General features: G+C 36.1%; 1 protein-coding gene across 1 annotated transcript; it reads right to left on the bottom strand.

Annotated features, from left to right (window-relative positions):
* Nucleotides 1-3070: 3070 nt before the first annotated feature.
* Nucleotides 3071-27447, bottom strand: SLC25A46 (solute carrier family 25 member 46). Its single transcript, XM_033110580.1, has 8 exons — nt 27039-27447; nt 24269-24311; nt 22851-22908; nt 20604-20681; nt 20045-20145; nt 12469-12525; nt 11183-11240; nt 3071-6806 (listed from the first exon to the last, which is right to left on the bottom strand). Exons 1-8 carry the CDS (start codon nt 27310-27312, stop codon nt 6228-6230), a joined length of 1248 nt encoding a protein of 415 aa, XP_032966471.1. The 5' UTR covers nt 27313-27447; the 3' UTR covers nt 3071-6227.
* Between the last annotated feature and the right edge of the window lie 279 nt (nt 27448-27726).

Here is a 27726-nt window from a genome sequence, read left to right as displayed (position 1 = left end):
GAGCACCCCTTTAACACAGCCAGGCTGCTTACAACTCTGCCTAACCTTTCACTTCCTGTTTGCACCGAGTTTATAGGTCACCCAATAGTGAATGTGTAGGGTCTTCTCAGTTCTTTTCTGAGCATGCATGTCCTGTCCCGGGCATGTGCGTGGCTTTGTAAATTCCCCAGTATACATGACCATTTGTGAATGCGCTCCTTTCCCACAGAAACCCTCTCCTTGGCTTTGCCTCCCTGTCTTTCGGCAGTCTTTTATTGCTTATCTCAGCTCTTGGCCCTAGGTGGCTGTAGGTTTCTGATCTTCTTACAATATTTTCAAGCAATGCCCACCATCTGTATTTCCTCCCTAAACAGCACTAATTAGAAAATGCCTCAGGACTGTTGTAAGGATCAAGTATGGGAATGTGTTAAAACTTTCACAAAAGATAATGCATAGGAAACCTCATTTTAGAAAATACGTTACTTGTTTTGTGAGCCACATCACAGTTATATCAGAAGGGTTTTTATTTATTTAAATTAAGGTCACATTGGTTAATAACATGACATACGTTTCAGGTGTACAACATTATAAATTGGTTATCTGCATACACTTTGCGTGCTCACCAATAGTTTCCATCCATCACCATATTTTGAATCCCTTTACATATTTTGCTCTCCTCTACCCACTTTCTCCTCTGGTAACTATTATTCTGTTGTATCTATGAGTTTGTTTTGTTTGTTTTATTTTTTGTTTATTTTATATTCCATGTGAGTGACATCATATGGTGTTTGTCCTTTTCCATCAGTCTTATTTCACTTAGCGTAATACCCTCAAGATCTATCCATGTCATCACAAATGGCAGTATTTTCCTTTTTGTGGCTAAGTAGTATTCCACTGTATATATCACATCTTTATCCATTCACCTGTCATTGGACACAGGTTGTTTCCATAGCATGGTGTGGGGACAGAGCCCCAGAAAGCAATTTCCAGGCTCTCGGCCTCATGTGGAAAGGTGCTGGCTCAGGTAGTAGATGGCCATCAGCTGTGGCTGGTTGGCCGTCAGCTGTAACCATTGAGCCATTGGCCACTACTATAACTGCCGCGGCTACGGAGGGAAGTCGAGGAGAGAGGAGGAGAGAGGAGGAGACTGGAGGAGACTGAAGGAGAGTGGAGGAGAGTGGAGGAGAGTGGAGGAGAGTCGGTCGGTTGGCAGCAAAGCGGACAGCAGGTCGCACGTCGTGTAAACCCAGCCTCCAGCGAGACTGTAGTGGTATGACTCCTCTATCTATGGCTCCGTGGGTGTTCCTTTTTGGCCTCACCATGTCCTGCGTTCTTGTGTGGGGAGCGGGACCAGAGACCCCGCCGGACGTCCCGCATGACACATGGCTATTGTAAATAGTGCTGCAGTGAACACGGGAGTGTATATCTTTTTGAGTTAGTTTTTATATTCTTCGGATAAATACGCAGAAGTGGTATTGCTGGGTAATAACGTAGTTTTTTCTTAACTTTTTGAGGAATCTCTATACTGTTTTCCATAGTGACTCACCAATTTATGAGGGTTCCTTTCCTCTCCATCCTCTCTAGCACTTGTTATTTTGGGTCTATTTGATAATAGCCATTCTAACAGGTGTGAGGTGTTATCTCATGGTGGTTTTGATTTGCATTTCTGCAATAATTAGTGATGTTGAACATCTTTTCATGTGGTTGTTGGCCATCTGTAGGCTTCCTTAGAAAAATATCTATTCAGCTCCTCTGCCCATTTTTTAATCTGGTTGGTTTGTTTTTGTTGAGTTGTACAATTTCTTTATATATTTTGGATATTAACCCCTTATCAGAAATATTACTTGCAAATATCTTCTCCCATTCTGTTGGTTGCCTTTTTGTTTTATTGATGGTTTACTTGGCGGGGCAGCTTTTTAGTTTGATATAGTCCCATTCATTTATTGTTTTGTTTTCTTTGCCTTTGGAGACAAATTCACAAAAAGCATCCCTACGACAGAAGGGTTTTTTAAATGGTGGGCAAAAAATGTTTAACTTTACATATGTATTTTTCTTGATATTAATTCCTACCTACAAAAATTTAACTTTTATCACTATAGATGTAGAAAAATGTTTCCTTCTTCCCTTCGATTTCTTTGGCTGGTCTAATAACTTGACATAAGCCCATAAGACAAGTTAACAGGAGAAAAACAAATTTAACTTTGTAACACAGAAGCCCCATAAAACATGAGGCTCAAAAAAAAAAAAAAAATGACCATAGCAGGAAGCTTTTATTATCTTTTAGACAAAGAAACATTTGTGAAGAATTGACAAGGCAGAAGGGTTTGGGCTTAGGGTAGCACATGGTGAAGAATTAACAAGCTTGATTTATCCAGCCCTCTCAGCCCTACTCCCTGTGTCTGGTGATATAGATGCCTTTCTACCCTCCCGGTTCAGGGAGGGTACCTTTCACAAGGGAGCTTTATCACCCACTTTCATGGGGACAAGGAGGGTCAGAGTATCCTTCTTGAACTGCTGTTTCTCAGGTAACTTTAATTCAAAATAATCAATATGCCAACGGGGCGTATTTTGGGGTGACGTATTCTGAACCCCTACATCACCAGCCTGAATAGTTCTCTAGCATCAGTAAGAGAAATACTGGTTTTATTTCAACATTTTATTGAACCTTTCATATTACACAATTTACTGAAAACATTTAAAACACCAGTGAGACAAAAACAACTTAAAAAAAATCAAAACACCAAGCTTAAAAAAAAAACCAAGCATATAAACAAGACACCTCTTCTAGCTGAGGTAATAGTGTATGAGTCATTGTCAAATCACAAGTTTTTGTTATTCTGCTATACAACTTTGTACCATCATTATCAATGATACACAATGACTCAAAAGACATTACATATCTAATTTATATTAGAGTGAAATGTACAACTATTTGAAAGAGAAAGCAGAAATGCCAAAGTTAACAGTCACTCAATGTGAATTGTTACCAAGAGGATTTTATTTCCTTATATATTATTGAAAATAATTAATTCAAATCTGATTCTCTTTTCAAGAGCTGGCAGTCTTTTATGTTAAAACATGGGAGTAAGCAAACTGAGAGTAAACAGTCTCCAAAATCTCAGTTAAAAAACAAATGATCAGGCAGTGTATTTTGTTTTCTGGGCAGATGTATGAATACACAGATAGAAATATGGAAGCATTTGAGCCCCACCAGTAAAGTGAATGTTTTGTGCAGTTACAACAAAGTCAGTGCTACAAAGACAGCTTGAGTGGTAAGGCACACCAGCAAAAGTGAGCAAGACTTCTTACCTCTCCACTTTTGTTTCTGAAAACACTGGCTAAGTTATCAAATCCCCCAATCCAGAGCCATTTTGAAATGAGTGTGTTTTCACTACCGTGTTTCCCCGAAAATAAGACCTAACTGGAAAATAAGCCCTAACATAATTTTTCAGGATGACATTCCCCGAACATAAGCCCCAATGTGTCCTTTGGAGCAAAAATTAATATAAGACGCAGTCTTATTTTCGGAGAAACACAGTATTTCATATTTATAACATCTAGTGCTGGGAATTTGGAGGACTAAATTATATAAACTTAGGGATTATTTTTCATGGGCCCAGAAAAAGTGTCTCAAGGGAAAGAGATTTATAAACAAATTTAGCAAATCAATTCATAAATTCACTTAAAATAATAAATTAACATTTACTAGGTGTTTGTTTTTAATTCAGTCACTTCCAGAGTATTTGACCCAAGTTAAGAAACCACACAATGTAAGGCAAGCATATCCCATTTCAGCTCTCTCGCCCAAATCTGGTTTATGTAAGAGGACCACTGGACCTATGGAACGTTTTAATAGAATCTTATTCATGATACTATTAATCTTATTGAATTAAAAGTATTATTCTGAGCTATTATTACCTTAAGAAATGTAGCCTATGGATATTTGCTTTTGGCACCTATATGCTAAAGAAATAGAGCAATTAAAAAGGAAAAGAGCATGTCTAATGTTTATTTCGCTATGTCTTTCTAACATCAGTTAAACATATTTGGCCAGCACTTAAGTAAGTGCTGGAATTTAAAGTTTTTATATTTCAACTAATTCGGAATGGCAGTAAACAAAAATAGTATTTTACTTGCCCCATTTCAATTTTAATGTTAATTTGTATTCTTTCTTCAAAGAGACAGAAATAAGACCAATTTAGTTGTGTGTAGTTCAGGGTATCAGTCTTGTAATGATTCCATAATGAAACAGATTTATGTAACTGAATCTTCATGCTAACTTCCATCAAATAATCTTGAAATACCTCATTTTTAGCTAAAGGACCCCAGAGATTTTCACTAGTAAGTACTTGATTCCATTCAGATTCTGTTCTAGAAATTTTCTGAAACTTGAAATTTTCAGATATTTACTCTTGTCTGAAATCATCTTCTTTGGTTATAGTAAAAATAAAAAATTTTCAGGAAATTGGGTATACTATAAACACCTTAAAATTTACTTAGCAGTTCAAAAGCAACAAAAACAATGTAAATGTCATAGTTTGGACAAAGTAAACCATAATCTAAAAACGTAACTATAAACTACAACATGTGATCAGTGGTGTTTAATTTTATTTTTCCCCTCTTTGTGGAATTCAAAGATAGAAAACTTATGTGTTTTAATAATTAAAACACACACACACACACACACACACACACAATACAAGATAGTAGAGAGAGCTGCTACTTAAATACTATTTCATACTTTTTGGATACCACATTTTGTTTCCAACACTATTAATCACAAAAAGTAACCATTTCACAAGTAAAACAAATCTCTTTGTATGAATTCTACATTGAACAACATCAGTGCATAGTCATAGCACTTCAGTGTGCTAAATGGCTCACAGAACACTGGTCACCATCATGAGGAAATGAAACTTTAAAATGGTTAGTGATGGATCAGTCAAATGCACATTATTTAACTGTATAAAGAGCATCACCCAGTTAGGAGCAGGCAGAATTTTTTTTATTAAACTGATGAACAATTTTTTTTGCTTCTTATTTGTTGAAACTTACTTCTTTTCTCATCCATAAAAAACAAGGACAAACTTCCTTTAAAGTTTGTATTTTTTCTTCAGTATTCATCCAAACGAGTTTAAATAAAAGGTGATAAGGATAAACCTCCTTTTCCCTTTACGTGTATCTAGTTTGGAGACTGAAACTACAAAGACTGGAAGAAAATAAAAACGGAAGCCATGATTTAATGATGACTACACAGAAGGCAAGAGGCACAAATTCCCAGGTGAATTTTAATTTTGTCTCCACAAAAACAAGTCAAAGACAAGTGACGTTCTTTTTAGTACACAATTTGTAAATCTGGAAACAGTAGTGGTTGTCATGATTATTTTATATTCTATCTCTGTTAAGAGTGGCTCTAAAAACAGCCTGATGACTCACATAACTAGGTAAGCAAAACAAGCTGTATAAACATATGACGAATTTTAAGTTGCTGACATTGAAATGCTGGCTTTGGATATAGATAAGTATGCTGTTTGCCTTACATTTTTTGGGTACCTTGGCTTTTAAGGTTTGATTCTGATATTCAAGCAGAAAGTGCATGACTTCATTTTATGCAATAAGCTGATCTAAGAATGGAAAATTTGAAGGAAATTCCGAGTTTTATGTATACACATAAATAACTTTATGAAATAAGTGTGCAGCCATTAAAAAGTTATATAGGGAAAATGCAATTTAAAACTCTTCACCTTCTGCTTACAGACTGCCAGATCTAATCCTTCTCATCTTTACCATTGATGACATAATTTATTTGCTTAAAGGGAAACTATGACCTCTTGATACTATATATACTATATTAAGGATGACATACCAGTATCAACCAAGGTGAAATAAACATATAATAAATATTAAAGTCACATGGAATAAATTCAGCTATGTGAAATTGTTTTGTTTGCTGACAAATTTTTGCTTCTGACCAATATCATTTTTAGTTCAGCATGCATGCTACACTAGCTAGAATTTAATTCATATGAGTTTTGTTTTTATTGATTTTTCAAATTTGGAATACTTTTGATCCAAAATATATACCTATGCCTTTAATAAAAAAAGAAGAGTCAACATAATAAGCAGGGGCTTTTTCCAGCAGTTTCACATTCGAATCCATTTTTTTCCCCAGTATTGACTTTTCTCCCTCATAATTTCGTAAGAAAGGATCCAGATTATGTCTTTTAGACTAATCAGGACCCTACATCTCAAACGCTATTTTGAAGCAGTGTAGAGTAAATAATTTTGGTAATCTGTAAAACGGCTGCATGCAACGTGTACTGTATTATCACAGCACCAAACCCTTTATAGAACCCAAGCACTCCTTCCTCCTGCTTTATGGTATTGATACAGTCTCTCATTCCCTCATACTGGGTATTAATTGGAAGCACTTCATAGCCAAGGTCTGTATTGTCAATTATTGTGCGTGTTCCTTGAATGTGGAGGCGGTGCAAAACTGTTTCCAAGGGGTAAAGTATAACATCAGAGCAAAGACTGGCAGCAAAGTTAGCAATAAGTTCTGGAAAATAAGCATCCAACATACTCTGCACCGGGCTAGTGCTCTCAGCTAGGTGGCTATTGTAAGTCTTCCTCTTTAGGATCAGCAGGACGAACTTCTGGATGATTGAGCTGATGATGTAATGAAGAACCCCATGCAGCACTGTAGGGAAGATCAGGGAAAGAAGGGGAAGCAGTCGTTTGCTATGAGGCACCCCCATGCCTATCACTCTTCCGATGCCTTCTTTAACACATTCCAAAATCCCAGTATTATCTCGAATTATCTCACTCTGAAACAAAAATGATGACAGGAGTAAAAGTTAACATTTGCTTATTTTGTCACAAAAAAGGAATCTCTGAAGGTCTCTTTTAAACCCTAAATTACTGATTACAGAGGGAAAACATCAATGGTTTGCAGACTTCAAATGTTATCTAGGTGTTAGATATTTTTCCTTTTAAATAAAATTTCATAATATTGATAGCAGTGAAGCTGGGAGCTCTTTTTATTGAAAATGGAAACAGGAGGAGATGGAGAGGGGCATATCTGGTTTCCCTACTCATAAAAAGCTCCTTACAACTCATTTGGAAAAGCAGTAACTACATGACACTTAAAGAAGTAGGTCAGTGCTTAGCGTTCTTACGCATGGGTTCAAACCCTGCCTCCATTACTTACTGGTTATGTGACCCTGGGCAAGTAATTTAACTTCCCATAAGACTCAGTTTACCATTCTATAAAATGGGATTAGTACCATTATCTTTCATGCACAGAGTTGCTGGGAGTATTAAATGAAAAAGGCCTGATACCCAGAAGGTACTTAATAAATGTTAGCCACTATCATTTACAATGTCATTGCCTTTTTACAATTTTGAGGCTATGTATAACAGAGTTTGTGATACAGATTATCGAGGCATGGACAAGAAAAAAGGAACACTAGAGGCCAATTTAGCTGTAGTAATGACTGAAGAAGAGAATATATAAAATGAAGGCAAAAGGTAGTCAGGGGCCATACCATAGCACTGAGTAGACTTCAGCTTTTAGTCAGATGGAAAAAAAACTGGTTAGCTTTAAGCAGAAGATAGACAAGATATTTCTGTTCTCAGTGGCTATTGTGCAGAGGAAGACCAGAGCAGAGGCTGAGGAACTAGTTAAAAAGTTACTGGATAATCCAGAAAGGAGATGATGGCGGACTGGGCTAGTAGGCAGCAATGGAAGGAAAGTGCTTCGGTTGTGCTTTTATCCTAAAATTACAGCTAATAAGAACTACTGGTGGATTGGATTGGGGGTATGAAAGAGAGAAATGAAGGATGACCTCAAGGCTGTTGGCCAGAGGAAGTGCAGGAATAGCAGTGACTTTTATTGAGCTGGGAAATATGGCTGGAGTAGCAATTTGGGGGAGAGATCCAGAGTTCAGGAATGTTAAGTCTAAGGCGTAAACTTGGAGTTTATAGTTTAGACTACAAGGACAAGGTCCAAGCTGGATATATTATACATGTGAGAGTTTTCAGTAAACAGAATATATTTAAAACCATGAGACTAAAATGAGCTCATCTAACCTAGTCCGTTTCCCTGTCTCTGGCGCCTTTCCCACTCCAGTCTACTTTCAACACAGCAGCCAAAGAAATCCTAATAGACATGTTAGATCACGTCACTTTTCTGCTCAGATTCACCAAAGACTTTCCACCTCCCTCAAAGTGCAGGCCGAATTATTCCAATGACTTGCAATGTCCTGTATGCTCTCTTCCCCTTACCTCTCAGACCTCATCTCCTGTTCTCCCCCTTGCTCAGTGAGCTTCAACTATTGGTTGGTGCAAAAGTAATTGCGGTTTAAAAGGCTAAAAACAACTGCAAAAACCGCAATTTACTTTTACACCAACCTAACATATTGGCCGTTTTTTTGTTCCTCAAACACATGAGACACAATCCCACCTCAGGGCCTTGACACTTGCTTTCCTCTATTCAGAATGTTCTTCTCCTAAATATCTATGGAGTCCTTATGTGCCGACCTTTACTCAAATGTCACCTCAGTGATGCCTTTCCTGATCCTAAAAAAGTAACAACCACCCCTCTCTACCAATTACACACATTATTTAATTTCCTTGTTTTATTTTTTTGTTCTCTTTAGCACTTAGAACCATCTAGTATACTTTATATTATTTTGCTTATATCTATCTGCCCCACAAAAATATAAGTGCTCTCAGGGCAGAGTATTTTTATCTGTTTTGTTTGCTGCTGTATCCCCAGGGTCTACAATGGTGCCTAATATAGGTTGGCATTTACTAAATATGTAATATATCTTTTTAAATGAGCAGTTAAGATTAACTGAAAAGGTGAAGTGAAGTCAATAAAAACTTTGATTTAACCATATGCTGAGAAGTTTGAAATTGATTTTAGGGAATATGAGTCAATATGGATCCTTAATCAGCAAAAGGACATAAGCACTGCAAATAAAGAACATTAATCTTACATGAGTACTTAAAATGGACTTTAAAATTCAGGGATTAGAACAAGCATTGTTCATGAAGACAACAGATCACTAGGAAGTTCATATTGAAGGTCGCCAGGAGGTGTTCTTCAGGAGATCTATGTGTGAATGTGTATTTTTCAAGGAAAAGAATGTTCTCAAGGAGATCTGAGCTCCCCAGAAGATCAAAACAAAACAAAACAAAACAAAAACATTGAACATGAAGTAGGAAGAAAACAGCTAGTGTAATAAGTTGAGTAAGTGTTAAAGAAGGGATGAGAATGGTTGCCTCTCAGTGGAGAGAAACAGACAAATCTCAAATATTTCTTGAAGTTAGAACTAAGAAGGCATGATGACTGATTGGTTATAAAGGATGAAAGAAATATAAAAATTAAGACGTTCCTAAAAAGTAGAACTAAAATTTGGAGTCTTTGGAATGAAGATAACAATAGTATCTTAATAGAAAAGGAGAAGCAGCTCAAAAAGAAGCTACTTTTCAGGGAAATAAGACGAGATTGTTTTTATGAGTTTAGTTTGGGGTGAAGACAATTTAATTCTCATAAAGATTAGAGTTAAAATGATTCAGAAGAGTAAATGAGTTCTCCAGGATAGTTAATGTAGGATAGAAAGCAGAGAGGACGAGGATTGCACCCTGGAGTATAGTAGAAGAGATGGTAAAGAGGTTACGTAAAGAAGAGGAAGATGTGCAAGAGAGGAGCAATCTAAGAAGGAAAAAGATTTCCAGAAAATCAGACAAAAGAAATCAAAAGGAGTTAGCAGGTAGAACCTGGGGCAGGAAAAATAGGGGGTGGATATTGGGTTAAAAAAACAAACTAATATAGAGTGAGCTGGGTACTTTATATACATAACTCATTTAATTTTTATAACTCAGTTATTAAAATACTATTCCCATTTTATGGATGAGAAAGTTAAGATTTAGAAAGGTTAAGGCATTTGTTTAAAGTCACAGATCTAATTTAAGCAGAGAAATGTGATTCTGACATGGGTCTGTCTAAAGCTAAAACTTGTTTTCCCCAAATATATCATGCTGCTTAGCTGTATTTTCTTAAATACTTACCTTCTTGTTATTTTTTTTCCTTACCTATAAAATGAGGATATCTCATAGTGTAATAACTAAACTACAGTCCTATACAAAGATTATATAGCATTTATTTAACACCATGCCAAATGCAAGGGGAAAGAAAAGTGTACTTAGATAGCAAGATGTTAACTTCAGTTAACTGAACTTAATTCTAAAAAATAAGTTAAAAAATAAAAAATAGGGTCAGAAAAGCAATGAAGTGGAAAACAATAATTAAAAGAGGAAAGGCTGATCCAGTTAGGTTTTTAGAGAGGGAACTCATGTATACTGAAGACAAAAAATATGCTAGAGAATCTGATGTTGGCGATGGAAGATAGGTGTTACGCAACTAGTTGGATTTTGTGTAGGTAGAGTTAAAACTATCTTCACCTTACAGTTTTAAGTGTAGGAATGATATGATGAAAAAGTACATTCATTCGATGTATTATACTTAAAGCTCCACCATGTGGTTAGAAATAGTAAAACAATTAAAAACACTAGCAGGAGATGGCTTTATTAAGTTGGTGCAAAAGTAATTGTGGGTTTTGCAATTATTTCTATCTAACCTTTTAAACTGCAATTACTTTTGCACCAACCTAATAGCTTTGTAATACTTAACGCACCATAGCATTAATTGTTCCTTAAAAGGCATATTTAAAAAACAATGCTGTTAGTAAACTACCTGTGGAGACTACCTGCTCACTGTTAAGATGATTATGCATCATGTTTTATGCTCAGGTAAGTAGTAATTTATTGTCCTATGATAAGCCATAATCATTCGAGTTGTGCACGGGTCTTAAAAAGTTGAAAAAAAAAATGTAGATTCTTTGTATTCAGAGAAAGTCATAGGCTGGGTTCTGAGATACCTGAATGAAGAGTACAGCTGCCTATGGAAAGCATAAAAAGAATAAAAACTAAAAGTATGAAGTAAGTTTGCAAAGGAAAAATACTCATCAGTAATGTGCCTAGTATATAATTTTTGATATATGTGTGGTAACTGTGAAATAAAAATTTTAAAAGGACATCATTTTAAATTGTTCTGTTATACAATCAGAAATACAGAATATATTGACTATTCCAAAAAATATTTTTAACCAAAAAATGACAATAAAAAATAGCTCACCTGTACTGTTTCAATTAGACTTGCTGAATAAAAAGGCATTGCCACCATGTAAGTTAGGCTGTAGAGATGAAAACAAACTTATCAGTATACTAAAACAAGATGCTTACACTAAATTTTTAAATACCTACTTTAATATATCAATACAATTTATATTCAAGACTGAATGACATTTTTAAGGTTTTTAACTATTAATACCTATAGCCTAAATACTTCAGAGACCTGTAACACAGGATCTTTATTCAATAATTAGAGATGAAAAATTAAGTATTAATAATAACACAGGGACAGCCCTCAAAGAAAACAGATTTTATTTTAAACCCGTATAAAATGTAGACTCATTTATGATTCATTGTTTGGACATCTACCTGCACATAGCTAGCTAATGTAGCCTATAAATCTGACACTTAAAATTTAGGATGAAGAATCCATTCTATTGCTTGCCTTTTTTGTAATATCTAAACATTATCTGTTCTGCTATTATGCTATATTATCATTATCCATTCCCAGATCTCCCACCCAGCAGAGCTAAGCCAGTCTTCAATGGTGAGTGAAGTCCCCTTTTATTATTAAAAAACAATATTGTACAGCTTTGCAAAGTTGTTTCCTACTACTATTATTTAGACATAGTAATATTACAACTTTGCAAGCCTGCAAAATATAGTCATTTAAAATAATATCAAGGTGGGACTTACCTAACCCTATGGGCCAGGTCCTGGCAAGTAGTGGTTTTCAAGGTGAATGGAACATCACTAAGTAATAATGTGCTAGAATGCCCCACAGAGGGAGCCAGCAAGCTGGGGGGGTTTCCAATTCACAATCTTCAAGAAAAATTAAAAAGTGAAGAGTAAAATTCTAATCTACAAAAATGGTCAGTTTTGTAAAATCACTAAGTGCCTTCAGGACTACATTTTAATGACTCTAAGGTTTTGAATTTGCTCATCACCATACAAATAAATTTGTATCTCTGCTTAAAAAATAAATGATAATAATTTTCCTGATAATTCGGGTTAAAAAAGTTGAAGCCCTTTGCTAACTTCCTAAGAACACAAAGAAAAATTAGCTTGTGATTTCAGCCTTTCAAATTAGAAAAATTTATTTTAAAGATAATATTATATATTTCAGGTTTTTATTCCTAAACTCTGTTACTTGTCTTTTGAAGTTCTAGTGCACAAATATTTCATTGCTATAATTGTTTTCAGTACAGTTATTTAATATGATTTTTTTTCAGTTCTAACACCATAAAAATTAATGGAAATTTTCACTATAAATGCCACTTTCATACTTACGATTTCAGTAGAAGGTGTTCTCCTATTTGTTTAGGATTCCATTTTTGTGAAACCTCCCTAAAAAATAAAAATAAATTTAAGTAAAATGAGACTCATGTAATTTAAAACATTTTGTATTAGCCCAATTTTCAAAAAGGAAATCAAGTTTTAATTTTTGTAAAAAAAAAATCTGTGGGAGAAATACACTCTAATGGTGAACATTTTCCTTTCTGGGACACACTTCAAACAATTATAATGATTTGAAAAGAGAAAAAACATACAAAGTATTTTTGTGTGTGCTGGTAGAAGGGTCTGACAGAGGAGGAAGAGTTTTAACTGATTATAAAAATGAACATGAGACATTAAAGCAGGAGGTATAAAAATGAGAGGTTGAGAAAGAAAGAATGGATTGGGAAGGAAAAGGGAAACAAGGAACAGGATAGAGGGGAAAAAAGAAGTTTTAAAAAGTATGTAAGAATATGAGAATCAAAAAAACAAAATAAAATTAAGTAACTGTAATGCAGAATGATGTATTCCATTAGGATGGCAACCTAATTTCCAAACTGCCTTTACTTACTATGATGACATTAATTTTGTACCCTTTATTACTTTCCATAATCTTTCTGAGCACCTACTGTATGTCAGGCACTGTGCCAAGTGCTTTACATGAATTATTTCTCGTCCTCACAATGACTTCATAGATGAGGAAATTGGCTCAGAGAGGGTTCATACATAACTTACCCAAAGCCATACAACTATTTAGTAGTAGAACAGGGTTCTAAACCCTGGTCTCTATGACACACTCTGCCTGTACTGCCTCTCATCTCATTTGATACAAGAAGGAATCTGTGAGATAAGCAGAGCAGGTATTGTTGCATTTGTTTTACATATGAGAAAAATGAAGGTCAAAAATACCACACATGTGGACATGTGCAAAAGAGATAGGCAAAATGCCAGGTCTGCAACCGAGCTCTAAGACTGCGTGCATCCTGCTACTGAGGTTACCCCTTGGAAACCAGAAAAGAAGGAAAGATAGGCCAGATGAAAGAAGAACAAAAAAGGGGAAAGTTATATCAAGAAAAAAGTCAAAAAGGAGAAAAGACTACAGAGAGTAAAGGGAAAAAAGTAAATAAGGAGGCAGAAAAAGAATGAAAAGGCAGATAGAGAGGATGGGAAGAAAGGGGGAGGAGGATGGGGAGAGGCAGAGTGAGAGAAAAGGGAAGTGTAAAAGAAAGAGGAGACTCCCTGCCACCAGTTCCCCTGATGAACTGGGCAACCCACTACACCATGGCCATGGCAGGAGCCTGAGAAAAACATTTTCTACCTCAAGGAAGTGAATATGACAAACATAAGGAGGTAAAGGAATATATTTTATGTTAAAAACGGGAAGAAAATCAATCACTAATAATGTAAGTGTTCTAAAAACAAACTCAGTACAATTACAGCATGGGTGGTATGTGAACTTTCCTACATTTTTCTAAGAGACTGAAAGGTCGGCAGAAAAATTTTTATACCTTAGAACAACCATCTCTGATTTATTAAGACCTCAGAGAGCCTTCTGGGTCACTAATTCTGATTAGTACTAGAATACTATATTAGGCCTGAACAACCACAGAAGAATATAGCTGGAAGGACATTCAATGATTAAGATGAAAAATACACACACACAAAAATGTCAGACTTCCCATCTTATTGACAGTGACTTTAGGATTATAAAACAAAATATGCTACATGGTTTGCAAATCATCTGGGCACTGCTATCACTTTTATTATGGCTTTAGAAAGTATGACCGCAGGTTATTATGACAGTGGTTTTAAGCTTCCTGCAGTCATTAACATTGTAGACATGCAGTCATTAACACTGTAGACCCACTGTAGACATGGGTCTGTGACCTGTATTTCTATAAGGACAGGGACACCTTCCTCTTGAATACAAAACTAGTTACTACTGCTAATTCTTGAAGACATTAAGATTGTTGAGTTAAAAGAGTAAAAAATAATAGAGTCAAATATAAAAAAAAGCAACTAAGACTCTTTTCCTTGTCCTTTATAAAATAGGTAAAACTTATTGCCACAGCTCTAGAAATTTAAATTAGCACATTTAAGTGCTTCAGGAAAGAGGGTAGTGTAGAAATCCACTTGTGATAAAATCTTTTTATATTTTATTATCAAATGCCAAAACACGTGCAAATATATTTAATACACTATTTTCACAAGCAAAAAACTACACTGCAAATGAACAAAATTCAGAGAAGTGACTTGCTTTTACTGCAAATAGCTTTTCCCTTTGGTGTATATACTCTCGTGCATAATCAATACACAAAAGCAAAATTGTCAAATAGCTGTATTTACTACGCAGTCTTTACATTCCACTGCTTCTCATTTTCATGTTCAAACAGCTGCACTCATAAAAAAAAAAAAAAATCTTCCTTCAACCCAACCCAAACCTCTCATCCTTGAGCTACTTCTCTTCATCTCTCCTCTTCATAGCTAACTTTCTAAACTTGCCATTTCCCTGTCCTAACTTCCTACTCAACTCTAAACCCACTCCAAACTGGCTTTCACCCAATTATTCTACAAAAACAGCTCTTGCCAAGGTCCCCATGATTTCCATGCCTCTAAACCCAATCTACATTTCTAAGTCTGTACCTTACTTGCCATTTGAGCAGCAATGTTGCTCCCTCCTTCTTGAACATTCTCTGCTCTTATATTCCACTATCACTACTCTTCTGGTTTTTCTCCTCTCTTCTGGTCTCTACTTTTGACTCCTTGCAGGAGCATTTTTCTTAATTCAGCCACTTATTCTGGAGTTTCTAAAAGCTCAGGCCCTTTTCTTTTCTTACTTTACATGTTGTATTCCTTTCTTAGGCAATCTCATCCAACATGATGGCTTTAAAAGTTCCCAAATCTATTGTCTTCGGTTTAGTCTTCTTTATATATCAACCTTGTGTATCATCTGTCTACTGACAACTCCACTTGGATACGGTAAAGCACCTGAAAATGACCTTGTCCAAAATCAAACTTATGGTCTTTTTTTCCCTACTCTTAGATTCTTTTAGTGTTAGGATTTTGCTTACCTTGGTTCAGTCATCAATTCAAATGGAGACTGCAGCCAAAAAAATCAAGAGAAGGCTGAGACTCAGAAGGGAGCAATGGAAGAATCAGAAAAGACCATCGAGAGCAAGGATGTATCATTAGAGGTCAAAGCTAAGATCATCCACACCCTCGCCGTCCCAAGCACTATGTACAGATGTGCAAGTTGGACAGTGAAGAATGCTGATAGACAACAAATTGATTCATTTGAAATACGGTGTTGAAGGAGTAATCTAAAGATCCCCTGAACTGCCAGAAAGATGAACAAGTGGGTCCTGGTGAAAATTAAGCCTGAAACTCGCTGAAGGCAAAAATAACAAAATAAAGCTGTCCCACTTCCGGCACTTCATGAGAAGACAAGGGTCTTTGGAAAAAAATAATAGTAGGAAAAATAGAAGGCAGCAGGCAAAGAGGAAGACCAACTAGGAGATGGGCTGACTCCTTGAAAGAAGCCATCGGCGTGAGTCTGCAGGAGCTGAGCAGGGCTGCCGGGAACAGGACACTGAGCGTATCACTCAGTCGCAGGGTCAGACTTTATGGCATGGCATGTAACACACACGTACTTAGGAACTGTTAATTAGAAAGGTAATCTACTGACTTGGAGAAAGATTTCACTGTGTTGAAAGGAGAATGTGTTTCAAGTCAGTGAATTCAGAGGAGTCATTAGGAAAACAGACAACTTGAGGAGAAAACTGTAAGGTGTTTATATTGGTACAACTACAAATATGAGCTGAGTCAAACTAAGTTGGAGTTCAACCCAATAGTTTCTGTGGGAGACTGAGTATACAGACAAATTTGGTTACAGGTACCCCTTATGTTAATGGCAGGAGAAATGCCACACGAAAGGAAAAGGTACTTCTGGGGGCAGCAACACAGTCTAACTCTCCACCTGGGGGAAGGTGTGGGGAAGGATATGGGAGGGGTCAGGGCAGTAGACAAAGGAAGAGATCACAGATGACGATCCCGGGTTATACACTTTTTAAAAAAGTACTAATACCAAGAAGCTATAAACTAAATACTGGCAAATCCATACTGCCCCACCTGTGCAATTAAGGAACCTCAATCCAGGAGACCCCAGAGCTCATCCTCCTCCTCCCACGGTAAGTTCTGTGAATGGCTCTGCACGACTGCTTTGCTGCCTTGTGGGCTATGACTTTGCTTTCCCCCCAAAAGGTAAACGCTGCCCAAAGGAGTTACAATTACAAAATAAATGTTTATAGTGTACTTCAGAGAATGGATTTATTTCACATCCAGTCACACAAGCCAAAATCCCTGAAGTCATCCTTGAAACCTCCTTCTCTAATCCATCCTACCATCACTCATCCATCACCAAGTTCCATCAACTTGACCTAAATATAAACTATCCACTCACATCCATCTCAGGAGACCATCCTGGTCCTAGCTACCATTATTTCTCACTGATATTCCTGTTACAGCTTAGGAACACATATCCTTTTATCTGCTTTGGTCCTCCTGCCATCTTCCCATCTCCAGTTACAATGACCCCTTAGGAACATAAATCTGATCATGTCACTGACCCCTGATTAACTCTTCAATACCCATAAAGTGGCCTACAAGGCCCTGCACAGATGGGCTCCTCCCCGCGTCCTCGGCACCCTGTCACACGGCTCTCCATCGTGCTATCTGAGGTCCAATCCAATGAGCCTTCACTGGGTTTCTTGAATTTTACCAAGTTCCCTGCCACACCGTCTTTACACAAACTGGTCTATGTCTCCTAATCACCACTCAGATCTCAGCTTAAGTGCCATTTCATTAGGGACACTGTTCCTATCCCTTTAATACTCTCACAGAACCATATTCTTTTCCTTCAGAGAACATATCTCGGTTTGTACTTATTTATTAATTAGTAGGATTATTTTATTTAACATAAGTCCTTACACTAGATTCTAAGCTTCACAGTCACAGGTACTTTTTGTTTTTTCTCCTCGTTGCATACCTGATTTCCAGCACAGGACCTAGAGCACATAGGTCCTTTCCTATAGTAGATACTTAGGAAATATGAGCTAAGTAAAAAAATGAAGTAATGACTGAAATTTATCATCAAAATTATCCAGGTAGAATACAACAAGCATAATAACCTTTTGAGTCTTCTTTAATAAGATTCAAAATGACAAAGAGAAAACACCCACACAATTTGACATGTATGTCTATAAGATAAGAAAGTTAGATAATAAAATTTAATAAAATTCAATGCTTTCCCATTCCCATTTCTCTTTTTCCTTTCCCTCAATCTGAAGTAAAAGTTACTATTTCATCTCTGCGTTAGAGAAATGGCAATACTTGAGTAAGGTCCCAGAATTAAAAAGTGGTGTAGCCAGGACTAATAGAGTTCTGACTGCAAATACAGAAATCTTTACATTATACCATATAGAAATCCCTGAATTTTGTTAAATTCTTATAGAAATTTGTGTTTGTGGGAGAACTTCAAGGACATGTCATAACAAGTACTTAACTTCTGATTTTATCCTGTGACATAAAACACAATGTGAATAACGTTAGCTAATGGAAGAAATTCAGAATTTTTTAAGCATGAGAGGGGAAACTTTTAACTGGCCAAACATTCGTCTTATTTTTAACATTTAGCAAAGCTGTGTTAAAGGAACGTCAAGACTCCGCAGTCCTTTGAAAGCAGTCACAAGGGCAAAAAGCGTGCTGTCAGTCTCTCTCATCATCACCTCCTCCCCTATAAAGGCTAAATCCCACGACTGAGACACTAGTGGTTGTGACTGCAATTACCTCACTTCCTTGGCGATTCCCAAAATTCACGCTGCCAGGGGCCAACTTTGGATTAAAAGTTATTCCAAGTATTCAATGCTATCCCTGGAATATAGTGTTGACACAGAAAATCAGAGGCCTGCTGAATAGCTCCCAAACAAATGTATGCTTTCCAAAGTGATCTATGAACATTCCTTTCATACACCCTAGTAAGGTTCCCTTTCTGTTACACATAATTGTGCCTGTCCCAAATGTATACCATTCTTCTCATGCTTTTCTACTTGAGACCCCAATGATCATTCTTCTTTCACCTTATATCACCTTGTAATGACCTTGTATCTTGTTTCAGAGAGAAAACAGACCCAGAAGCAAATTTTCCCAATTTCTCTACCCTCTCACTCCAAATGTATTTAACAATTCCAATTCTCCTCTCTTGGCACGTAGGACACTACTGTCTGATATCTTACTGCTATTTTCAATTTGTTTTGTGAACACTTCTTACTGCTCCCCTCAACTACCTTTACACACACACACACACACACACACAGCAGACACTTGTGCACTCCCAAATTGCTCAGAATCCTGTCGTTGGTTCACTCTGTCATTTAGTCTATACTTTCTCCTCGGAAAATTCATCCATCCTAGGGCTTCAATGCTACTTCGATGCCACAACATTCAAAGCTATGCCTCCAGCTTCAAATTTTCTCTAGACTCTGATCCATGGTCCCAACCACTTATTAGATATGTCTTATAGGAATCTAAAAATCATCTATTGAAGTTTAAATTCCTTATCTTCTTTCCCATTCCAACTTCATGAATTCTTCAACTTGATTCCAATCTAGAAATCTCAGTCACTGTTGACAATTCGCTCTCTTATACCCCCATTCTCAGTCTATCACCAATTACTGTACTTCAGAAATGTCTCTCCAGCTTCTCCCTTTCTGTTCTACTCTATAGTTCAGACCCTTCTCAGTCTGGCCTAGATTACTCTAACAGTTCTCCACAAGTCTCTGCCTACACCAGTCCATATTTTTTACACTGCCACTTGAGTATATTTTTGATCAAAGCACCCATATATTAAAAAAAAAAAAAGGAAACAAACAAAAAACCCTTAGATTCCCAATTCCACAGAGAATAAAGCCTAAGTCCCTTATAAAAGCACAGTCACGCACCTCAGCCTCTTTTTCCATTATTCCACTCCATACATGCCCACTACTCCCAAGCATAAGACACTTGTTACCCAAATCTTCCAACCTCCATAAAATCGGGTATGCTGTCACCTCTACTCAGAATCCTCTCCTCTGCCAAGTCATTCCTACTCACAATTCAAGATCCAGCTCAGACTTCAGTTCTTTGTTGAAATCCTTGCCAAAAACTCTATGAAAAGTGTCCCTTGGGGCTCTGAAAAGGGTTTGTTTAATTATACTCTAGCACTAATCACAGTGTACTATAATTTGCTTACATGTGTTTCCTTCACCAGACTGGCTACTTAAAGAGCAGGAATTGCTCACATACTCATGTTTGTTCCTTAGTTGATAGTTGATGACACATAACAGTAGAGCTAAAAGACACATCTCAATAGATACTACACCAGGAAGCAGTTTCTTTATCACATACTAATTCAGTAAGAGATAACTAATTAACTTTATTCTGTTTTTTCTGTTAGCTACTTCAGGCAAGTTTTCAAATTCAAGGTATTTTTAGAAACTATCATATTTTGTCATATTTTTAATATGAAACGAATATTGAGAAAATGCCAAAAAGGTACCTTGGTAAAGGTGTAAATTCACTGATTAGTCCCTCTGCTCCAAGTGTGACTCCCTGGACAATAAATGTACTTCCCATTCCTTTCCAAAGGGCCCTTGGTCCCTAAAAATGAACAAAATTTATTGTTATTTCTGTTAATGCCTAAATAAGAAACATAAAGAAGGTCTTAATAAAACTTGATATTGCATGTTTACTGATATTTTGCAATACAGTATTATTCAAAAAGGATATTTTAGTAGAGAACTATGACTAAATTAATTCCTATCATTATTTTAATATTTGTTGGGTGGCCAATGTTTAGGCCAAGATGAACATTCCAATTAATTAAATATCTCTAATATTGATTAAATGCCCCAATATTTAATTAATTTGAGCAAAAGTGTAAATTCACTGATTATTCACTGACATCAAAAAGGGTCATTATTATGTAATACTAGTTTTAGTACAAGAGTTAAGATATTTTCATTAACTAAATTATGAGGAATTATTGTTGCTTTAATCATTACTAAGGCCAAATGGCTCTTAAATAACTTTAATAAAATCTATAGACTAATTCTCACCTGAGTTTTGTTAAAACTGTACATGATATTGATGACTGTAAATGGAGTGAGATGATAATGCCGAGCATGATAATTAACCTGTAAAAAAGATATTTCATGATTATTTTCTGTTACTGTTTTGATAAAAAATAACAAGGACATAAAAGATATACAGTGGAGTCACAACATAAACAAAAATTCAATTCTAAAGTCAGCATAAATTCCACATAAGCAAAATTACTCTTGAAAGTGCTCTATATCACTTATTAAAAGTACAGTACATACAGTTATATAACTACAACTCTGAAGACCAATGCACAATATACATATGTAATATAGAATATATAACAGAGAAGGTCTTGTTCTTTGACATTTATATTTCCTTAAACACTAGAATTACATTCAGTGTGGCAAAACGCTCATGCTGTTTAACACACAGGGAACAGGAGATATGTGTCTCCCAATGGTGAGTATTTTTCAAACTATAAGCTATAAACAATTGATAAATTACAAAATCAGTAAGGAAGTCAGAACCAATACTTAGTAAGTGAAATAATTTTTTAAAACGATCACAATGCCTCACACATTCCGAAAGTATTTCATAAAACTTTTAAGTTACTCATATACATATATGTATACACTGGATCACAATGTAACAGTATCCCAGTTTATAAAAATTCACTGTTCTGGGGCATGTACAACTGTTCACATTTTTAGCTGGCTCTTTCTCTATATACACTTATATTTTTGGTGCTAAGCATGAACAGCTTAATTTGTAATTATTATCTTTTCTGACTCAATTTTCAAAGAAGTTATAGGAGCTTTTGTTACAGTGTAGTCCACTGATCCCTGAGGGCATTTAAGGAACTGACAGGTTCAAAATTATTCTCTTGATCCTAAGGCATGATTTGCCTTTTTCCTTGTGTTGACATTTTCAATAATAGTGCAAAAGCAGTGAGTGGTGGGCAAAATTGCTAACTTCTTAGCATGAATCAAAGTAGTGGCACGAAATTATATTTTCGTATTTATTACATTCTTCAATCCACTCACTTGTAAGGAGGAAAAAGCCACTTCAACTAAAGAATGTCCTTGAAGAAGTAAAATATATTAATTTTATAAAATCTTGACTCTTGGGTACACATCATTGTTCGAATTATTATTCTATGTTGCATAATAAAGAAAGATGGCTGTTGTGAGGAAAAGCACTTGTCTAATGAAGTTGCAAGCTGAACTAGCCACTTTTTTCATGGAACACCATTGCTTCTGGAAAAACTGATAGACTATAGTTATTCACACTGGGGACAGACATGTTTTTAAAAATGAACAAAGTGAGCTTATTGTTTAAATAATAGGTTTTGTTTCTGGTGATAAATTTGAGTACACAAGCATAAATCAGAATTCTGGAAAACCTGTATCCACCACCAAGAGCTTACCAACATTGAAACACTTTTCTGGTGATATTGGTAGTGATTTTAATGATGGGTTTTTTGTTTGTTTCTTTTTGGATACTGTATAACCAAATGCCACAACATTTAGAAGATCTATATAATTCAGTAAATCAATGTTTTTCAATTAATCAATGCATGAGGTAACTAACAAAATGATGCATGGGTAGAAAATCCATTCAACATGCAGTATAGACCAATAGAATTTAATGTAACAGAGTATAAAAGTTTAATTGATGTGGTTTCAAATTTCACATTGCAAATAACCTTTAAGAAATTACCACTTATTGAGTTTTGGTGTAGTATCAATTATTTGAAAAAGATAAAAAATACTCCCATTTTCAAATACATATGTTTATAATAAGGCTAGACATTCTTGTTTCTTTCAAAAACAATGTATTGCAACAGACTGACTTCAGAAGCAGAGATGAAAATCTAGCTGTCTTTTATTACGCCAGACATTAAAAATATAAGAAAAAAAGTAAAATATTTTTTTCATAAAAAGTTATTTACATTAATACCTAATGGGCTTATTATTTTTCAAAATTAAAAAAAAAAATATGTTAAAATTTTCCCAGCTCTGATTTTTGAAATGGTAAATATTGATAGCTATAACCCATTCAAACAAAAGTTCTTTGGAGACCTCAGTAATTTTTAAGGATTAAGAGGTTTCAAATACCAAAAAGTTTGAGAACTGATATATTATAGATTTTGGTACATTTCATATGGAAAAATCATTACATGATCTCAGCCATTTATTGAGTTCTGTACTACAAATCAGGGTTAGGATTATTGTTTAGAAGGTCATAAAAAGCACACTTACCTGACATTGGCGGCGTAGAACAATGCAAGGATGGGCCAGTACATTTTCTGTGAAGAGACTATATAAGAATAATTTATAAATATATACAATATAGCCAAAATATAATTTATAACATATATGTATCTGAAATTATTTTTGCAGATTTTGCAAAATCATGCATTATTTTATGTTTCTGATTCTTAAAAGTTTAAAAAAATGATTTAAAAAAAGTCTATACATTTTGCAAATCATTGTACCAATCACAAAATTCAATAGGAAAATAATAGTCAGATCTGCCAACTGGTAAGCAAGGAAAACAATACTATATAATACTAATATGTATCACATAAATATGAAACTACATTTCTGTATGCGTAATATGGGAAACCTCTTTCCTAGACAATTTAAATGCTCCTTTCTGTTTCTTTTAGAAGATGTCTTACAAACAGTTCCTATCAGAAGAATCATATATTTTTCATGAACCTCATTCTATAAATTTTGGTTTTGATGTACTTTGTGCTTAAGTTATGGGGATTTTAATGACCATGTTAATTGACTACTATTTTATGTATAAAATATTTCTTCTGCAAACATTTCCTACAAACTAATTACAACTGTGGGCTTAAGCACTAACAGTGACACATGCCTACATGGGCGTGTGTGCGTGCACTCACACACTCACATATATGTGTATATATATATATATATATTATATATATATATAAATACATATGAAAGTAATATATCAAATGAACAATAGCTTTAAGTATAAACAGCGACGCCAAAGAAAAGTTAACTCTAGCAGAAGGAAAACCTTAATACACAGATTTTGTTTCTATTGACATTCACGTCCTCAAGTTTAATTATGCAAATTAAGGTCATTTTTTTTCTTGATTAAAATGTTTAAAACAATGAGTTATTCTGGCAATATATGTAAGCATTTTTGCAATTCTGATATTTTTGAAACAGTATTCACTAAAGATCACCTAATCAAGACTAGAGGCTTTTCTTACACAAAATAATCATTAAAAATACAAAATAATAATGGTGCGCATTAAATGCTGACTGTAAATAAAACCTAGACTATGTTGTTAATTATCTTCAAATGTTTAGGGAGAAGTTTCAATGCAAAATTATTTGGTTTTTTGGAGGGGGAGATAAGATTAGATTTGATTTATTCTTTGGATAGACATGTGAAAGGTGTTACAATATTCCTTCCAAAATTATTTTGTGATTATAAAATTCAATGACTATTCTCTATGCTTACTGGAAAAAAAACAAACTCAAATTTGAAAGAATCACTTTTCTCTGCAAAATATTATGCAATATTTAATCTACTGCTCCACAGAATCAATCTAAAAGAAGCAATACTAATCATCTATTATTACGTTAAAAACTTTAAATAAAAACTTAAATTAGAAATCCTTATAAAACATTACCTTGCAAGTCCAATACCAAATCCAGCAAATCTACTCAACTGTTCTAAAATAGAAAGAATAAGATTACTCATAACCAATATTTAGGTTTACTATAAAAACAACAAGATATATTTTCTTTTAATAACATTTAAACTCCATGTCCCAAAGCCAAATTCCGATAGGGGCTAGGGAAGTCATTTGAATGAGTGAAGGGCTTGTGGCAAGTTGTAAGGCACGACTGCTCTTCAGCTCCAATTCATCATTGCAGTGTGGGGCTGTGGGCTCAGCGTTTCCAAGCTGTGATTTTTCTAAAAACATATTTTCACTTGTATGTATTACAGTATCTTCCAATTAAAAAATATTTGCAACTATTTAAAACATTGTGTGGATCAAGTGAAACATGTCTGCAGGTCCAATTTTTGAGAATGAACAATTTAAAATTTTTTCTATAGAAGTCTCTGACTGATATTTACACCAACAGTTTTACCTCTCACGTAAAATTAGTCACTTGCTATTACTGGTGGAGAGAATCTATGTTAAATCAAATCACAAAACACCTCAAAATTTTTAAATGGAAAGAAACTTAGAATAACCAAAAGGTGCTCTTCTTCTCTATCTCCCCAAGTTTTAAATATTTTGAAAGTAGCTGCTTAATTAGGTCTCTGTGATACACTAACGGGTACATACATGCTACTGCTGATGGCATTTCCACAGTCTTATCAGAAAAGTTTAAAGCTGGAAACATTCCCATGCATATGTCAATGCAGAAAAAAATTGTTTCTTCTAGACTTAAAAATTCAAAACCCTGCTGATGAAATTTCACAACCCCAGGGGACTAGTCATCACATTTCAGCTACAATACAATATTCACAAGGGGTAATTTTCTCTCTCTGCTCTTGTCCCATCTCCTCTCACTCTCATTTCTGTTCTTTCAAATGAAGCGATGCCTTCACTGTTCCCTTAGTCAGAACAAGGCCATGTAAACATGTCCCTGGGGAAACAATTTGGCTTACTCTTGCCTTGAAAAATGTACAAGTGAGACAGAAGCTTCTTTTGCCCAAGTTAAGCTCCTTTCCTCCTTTCAGCTTTTTTCTTTTAGTGAGTACCAATCATCCGTTACTTTCTGTTAATACAAAAAATACTACTGATATTTTCTGGAAGGTATTAGGAAGTTTTACTATTGTTAACTGTGTAAATCTCTTGGGCTTCTATCCTCCTTGCAAAGTTAGCTTCACCAGCCCCTTAAGTGCTGCTAAAAGAACCCTGGTTTTACTAAGAGCTCCTGGTAACCATCAAAGCACAATTATTGAAACAGTAAGTTTTACTGCCTAACAAGGCAACCGTATAGCAATATGTGCATTTTGAATTATTTAATTTATAACTTTCTAGTATTTCTTTTGGGACCAATAGCAAGCAAACCAGAGTGAACAAGCTAACTGTATGACGCTGTATAAGTCACTGATCCCCCTCCACATGCTCATTTGCTTATCAGATGACATTTAAAGTCTATTTCATCCAGTTAACCAAAATCAAATAAATATCACTGTACTTCCAAGTCAAAACAGAAGTGAGAATAAAATTTTGGTTTAGAATATACTTAATATTTAATGATATAATCTATTCTAACATCTCAAGAGAATGGGACGAGGTAGCCATTATTTCCATATTATGAATTAAAAAATGTTGAGAATATCTAGATCAGTGTTGTACTTAAAACACAGGTCTTCTGACATCCTACTGAGAATAATTATGTCTTCATTCCAAAATCTTATCTTGAAATCATACAGGTGATTTTGCTCTTTAGTGGAGTTTAGGTCAGAAAAAGGAAAATATAGCAGGTGGATATATATATGAATTTTTTTCTCAATTCAACAAATCTTTATGGGGTTCCCATGGAGTGCATGAATTTAAGATCTATAATTTATTTAAGTAGAAAAGTGTTATATTATTTTAGCTCCTTAAAAATTAAGAAAAGGAAATTACAACTTCTCTATATATTTCAAGTGAATCGTTTAATATGAGTGAGGCTCAGTTTGACAGTAGCGTAAGTGTTAACAGAAGAAAATGGGAAGTATAAACATTGTCTCTTCTACCAAAAAAAGGGTTTGATGCCAGGCGGTAGTTTGGGATCTAGAAAAAAGACACGACTCCTATGATTAAAAGAAAAAGGAAACAAATATTTTTAGCCTACTATGTGGTCCATACTGTCCTATGCACTACTCGCATCTCATTTTATTTAACACTTAGAAAAAAAACCCTTATTCTTCTAATCACGTTAAAATTGAGAAAACTGAAGGCTCACAGATACTAAGAAAGTCTCTCAGCTTTTAAGAGTGGTAGAGCCAGGTTTGGGCCCAAGCCTACCTCTGCTGAAAACCTCTTTGCAGAAAAGCTACAATTAATTAAATCAAAGAAATACAGCGGTCATTTAATTAAAAGGTTCATATGATTCCCAATAAACGGTAAATAATCCCATTTCCTTCTTTCTTGATTTAGGTCATGGGATGTCATACGCCAAACCCTTAGAATTTAGAAATCCCTACCACGCAACCCATAGCTAAGACAGGTGTCTTTTTGAAGGTGATCCCGGAGAAAACATTTGTATGGGGAAGAGGGAGCAGGCCCGTTTCAAGGGCAGAGGACGAAGGGAGAGCAGAGGGTGTGGCGCGCGACAGACCCAGAGGCCCCGAAGGCGGGACCCTCCGTGCGGCTTCCGGGTTGTGCAGGCCGCGCGTCGCGGCTCAGCCACTCCACCCACCCCTGCCCCTGCCAGGCTCCCCGCGTCCCTCACCGCTGCTCTGCGCCGGCACGCTGCCGCCGCTGCCGCCCGGCAAGGGCTCCTCCGCCGGGCCCTCGGGGGTGGAGGGGGCGGGCACACCGTAGGGCGGGCTCTTCTCGCCCCAGTGTAGGTTGCGGCTACCCGGGATGTCTGGGGGAGTGGTCACCCAGTGGCCCAGGTCCGACGCCGAGCTGAAGGACCTTGCAGGGAAAGCGCCACCGAAACCCTGCTCATCTCGGCCGCGATAGCCCAAGCCATCGAATCCGTCCGGGCGCCGCGGATGCATAGCAGACGGGGCAGGATGAGGCGAGCCCACCCGGAGCCCACCGCCACTGGGCCACGGCGACTTCGGGCCACACAGCTTCTCCTCCACCGCGTCTGGGGAAATTGACAACCGGAAGTCGCTTTGTAAACCCGGAAGTTCACAGAGCACGTGATTGTAGCCATATCCGGCGGTCAGGAAAGACACGGTTGCCAGGGAGACGAGGCAGTAACTGGGCCAACCCTTAAAACTGTCGCCGTTAGGGAGGAGGTGGTAAAGATGACTGTAGGGTTCATGCAACCAGTACCAAAGAAACGCCGTAAGGAAATTGGGGTGGGAGCTGCGGCCAGGACGAGAGGAGGTCGAATAAAAATGTTTCATAAGGAAATATAACTAACGCGCCTTTGGAGTTGACTCGCTGAGATCCCGGCCAGAAAT

The sequence above is a fragment of the Rhinolophus ferrumequinum genome, chromosome 7, assembly GCF_004115265.2.
Source record: "Rhinolophus ferrumequinum isolate MPI-CBG mRhiFer1 chromosome 7, mRhiFer1_v1.p, whole genome shotgun sequence".
Classification (NCBI taxonomy): Eukaryota; Metazoa; Chordata; class Mammalia; order Chiroptera; family Rhinolophidae; genus Rhinolophus; species Rhinolophus ferrumequinum.
The sequence above is the reverse complement of the archived record's forward strand: the minus strand, read 5'-3'. Positions and strand labels throughout refer to the sequence as shown.

What these genes read in the sequence shown, in the direction of transcription:
- SLC25A46 (XM_033110580.1), bottom strand. Translation starts at nt 27,312, where the DNA reads ATGCATCCGCGGCGCCCGGACGGATTCGATGGCTTGGGCTATCGCGGC. An exon ending in TTCTACGCCGCCAATGTCAG is followed by an intron (nt 20,682 to 22,850) that starts GTAAGTGTGCTT and finishes TCTTTTTTACAG; the next exon opens with GTTAATTATCATGCTCGGCA. An exon ending in ACAGTTTTAACAAAACTCAG is followed by an intron (nt 20,146 to 20,603) that starts GTGAGAATTAGT and finishes GTTCATTTTTAG; the next exon opens with GGACCAAGGGCCCTTTGGAA.